Source organism: Tribolium madens, unplaced genomic scaffold (assembly GCF_015345945.1).
Source record: "Tribolium madens isolate multiple individuals breed KSU strain unplaced genomic scaffold, Tmad_KSU_1.1 Scaffold_97;HRSCAF=244;Tcas5.2_LG3a, whole genome shotgun sequence".
NCBI lineage: Eukaryota > Metazoa > Arthropoda > Insecta > Coleoptera > Tenebrionidae > Tribolium > Tribolium madens.
The window spans coordinates 1,055,905-1,058,886 of NW_025401069.1; the positions used below are offsets into that span (position 1 = coordinate 1,055,905).

Here is a 2,982-nt window from a genome sequence, read left to right on the forward strand (position 1 = left end):
GACGCATCTAATTACCTAATTAGGTAATTAATAAAAATAAAGCGTCTTTGGATTACATTCAAATTCAATGTTAAGAAAGTTTAATTTTTTTTCTTATTAGAATTATTTAATCAATCACGGCTTCAGTAAAATTTTTGCTAGCCCAAGTTTGTGACAAGCCGTATATTATAGTGTTTATGTTACCTGCCACAATTAGAGTGGACAGAGGCAAAAAGTAGAGATTGGACTCGTAAATACCATTTAGCGTCGATGAAGAATTGAATAAATTCATTAGTCAGAGGCGGGTGATGTGTGGAAATGCGATTTAAGCATTATAAAAGACTTAAATATTTATTTATAACCTGGTTATCCCATAATCGGTCAAGTGATTTTATAGCGAATTATCAATTAATTAAACTAATGGCCGTGTTTTTATTTAAATTTTATAAATCGCGTTTTTACGAAAAAATATTTATTAAAAACAGTGGTTTGTCACAAACGTCACACATTAATCATTTGTACATTTTCCTAAATTGTCAGTAATAAAACTCCTCAATCATGCAGTACATAGACGGAGTGACTGTAGAACAATTACTAAACATGATCCAGTCAAAAGAAGAAATGCAAGCAATATTTTTCTTAAGTCTGTGTTGTTTGGGGGCTTGGGTTGTATTGTCTTGGATAATTCAGGTATTTAACTCATTTTTTTGTAACAATTGGATTAAATTAAGTTAATTTGGTAGTTACTCCGATCCATTTTGTGGATTTGGCCTTTATTTCTCCTCACTGCACTTTTATTAGTCATGCCTTCGTTGAGAATGACTTTGACGCAAGAAATAATCCCGAAACAAGTCGACGACCTTATCAATATTATCGATACGAAATATCACCATCACTATCACAACGAAAGTGTAAAGTGGTATTAAAACAGATTTGTGACAAGCTTTTGAATAAAGTTTTTGATTCCAATATTGATTATCTAAACAACAGAAATTTTTGCACTAATTATTAGACCGATTTAGGTACAACGGGCTGTATTGACGCATAATTTTGTAATAACACAATGATAATTTTCGAACCGGAAATGCAATCAAAATTTCATTAATGAGAGTGTACTTTCTGCAAGTTAAACGAGACGGCCACTGCATATCATCGATGTGGGTTAAAAAATATTACAATGTGTAACACAGTTTGGTTGTCTCTTAAAAGAATTAAATGAAAGTTTATGTAACAATAATTTCACCCGGCGCATCCACCAATAATCAAGAACAATTTTTAGTTTAAGTATAAAATAAAGTTGAAAATGAACTATTTTTCTGATTGATATTTGATGATTGTGATTTATGTCAAAGTTATTCAGTCTTACCAACTGTCAAGCAGTTACCGCAGACTATTTTAATAATAGATTTTATTGATCGCACGGTATTTAATTCAGAATAAACTTACCAGTAAAGTTCACTACCATCCAACATTAATGTGATTTTTATTTCATTTTTTTGTAAATATGCACGCTCCATTTATTTATTTGCGAAAACACTAAACCATATTAATGTAATATTTTCACAAACATTAACAAAAATATTTATTTCTGTTATTATCGATTACTATTTCACAAATATTAAAAAATATATTTTTGCATTTTCCAATGCTAATTAATAAATATCTTGTCACCAGACTATTGTAACTGGTTATAATAAAAGTTTATAAAAAAGCGATTTTTGTATTTTCGTTGATACAATGAACAGAGAGTTTCAAAATTTGTATGAACATAATGAAAAATAAAGGTGTTTTTATAATTAGTGCGTAAAGTATAGGTGTTTACAGCATGAGAATCTTGGTATATTTAAGCTAGGTAGTTGTTCAGAGATCATTTTCATAAAAATAAGTGAAATATTTTTTTTTCGAAAAATTAACTTTAAAAAAAAAGTATGGAAAGCTATTTTTGAAACATTTTAAAATAAATTTCTACCAATTTACAACTAAAACCTTTAGAAAAAAGTTTCCTAAAATTAAAATTTTTATATTAAAGCTGATATGTTGTGAAACAAGTGACAAAATTGGGTTTTATTTATGTTTCTATAAAAAATTAAAATTAAAACTATTGCTGCAAATTAAAAAATAGCATGTTATGTTATTTCCTAATAAACTCCTGTAAAAACAGTAGTTTATGTGGCAAAGTTGAACATTCAGCTGAGTCACATAAATTCACTTTTACTTAAAATAACATACCTATTATTTAACACACATAATATTAATATTTTATCCGCAAACGTTTTCAGATCGAGAATAAAGATTAACATAACAATTAGCAAGTAAATGAACAAAATAATCAGAATGCAACTAACAAAATCATAACAACGCTTGTAAACAAACATCACGCGTGTATCGTAATTTATGTTAAGATTTTCGAAAATGTTTATTAATTTAACTAGTGCAGTTAGTAGTGCAAAATGTCGAATGCTGATGATCTACAATGTATCTCTTCAGAAATTGCTAAAGCAGCGAAAGAAAAACAAGAAACAAACAACATTGGTATCCAAAATGTCAATAATGTAATGGTAAAAGTAAAAACGCTTAAGCGCATTAAAATAGAATTTTAACTCCATGGCTGAAAGGTAAAACTTTTACTTGTGACATTTCGTCATCAAAATGGGCACTTTTATGACGTTTATGGATAAAATATTTAAATTTGTATAAAAGATAGATTTCTATAAAATTAACCCCTAACAAACTACTACTATATATGACAGTACCAATTAAAATACATATGATTATTTTTAATGCAAAGAATTTTTTTTCTCTAAATTGTTATGGCATGGTTGTAGGTTGTAGTGTAACCTACTGTGACGACGACTAAAGTGTAGGAGTAGTTAACCCTACAGAAAAACAAAACCATTTCTTCGAAATTTGTCCAAGTAATAATTTAATATTTTGTATTTTCAACCGCAAAATCTCTGCTTTTAAATTTTCGTTGAAAAGCCAACTTTTCCATTTTCACTGTTA

General features: G+C 28.3%; 1 protein-coding gene across 1 annotated transcript; it reads left to right on the plus strand.

The window, feature by feature from the left end:
• Nucleotides 1-469: 469 nt before the first annotated feature.
• LOC123014871 lies at nucleotides 470-948 on the plus strand. Its single transcript, XM_044414167.1, has 2 exons — nucleotides 470-669; nucleotides 723-948. Exons 1-2 carry the CDS (start codon nucleotides 538-540, stop codon nucleotides 903-905), a joined length of 315 nt encoding a protein of 104 aa, XP_044270102.1. The 5' UTR covers nucleotides 470-537; the 3' UTR covers nucleotides 906-948.
• The last annotated feature ends 2,034 nt before the right edge of the window (nucleotides 949-2,982 follow it).

What these genes read in the sequence shown, in the direction of transcription:
- LOC123014871 (XM_044414167.1), top strand. Translation starts at nt 538, where the DNA reads ATGCAGTACATAGACGGAGTGACTGTAGAACAATTACTAAACATGATC. An exon ending in TATTGTCTTGGATAATTCAG is followed by an intron (nt 670 to 722) that starts GTATTTAACTCA and finishes TTAATTTGGTAG; the next exon opens with TTACTCCGATCCATTTTGTG.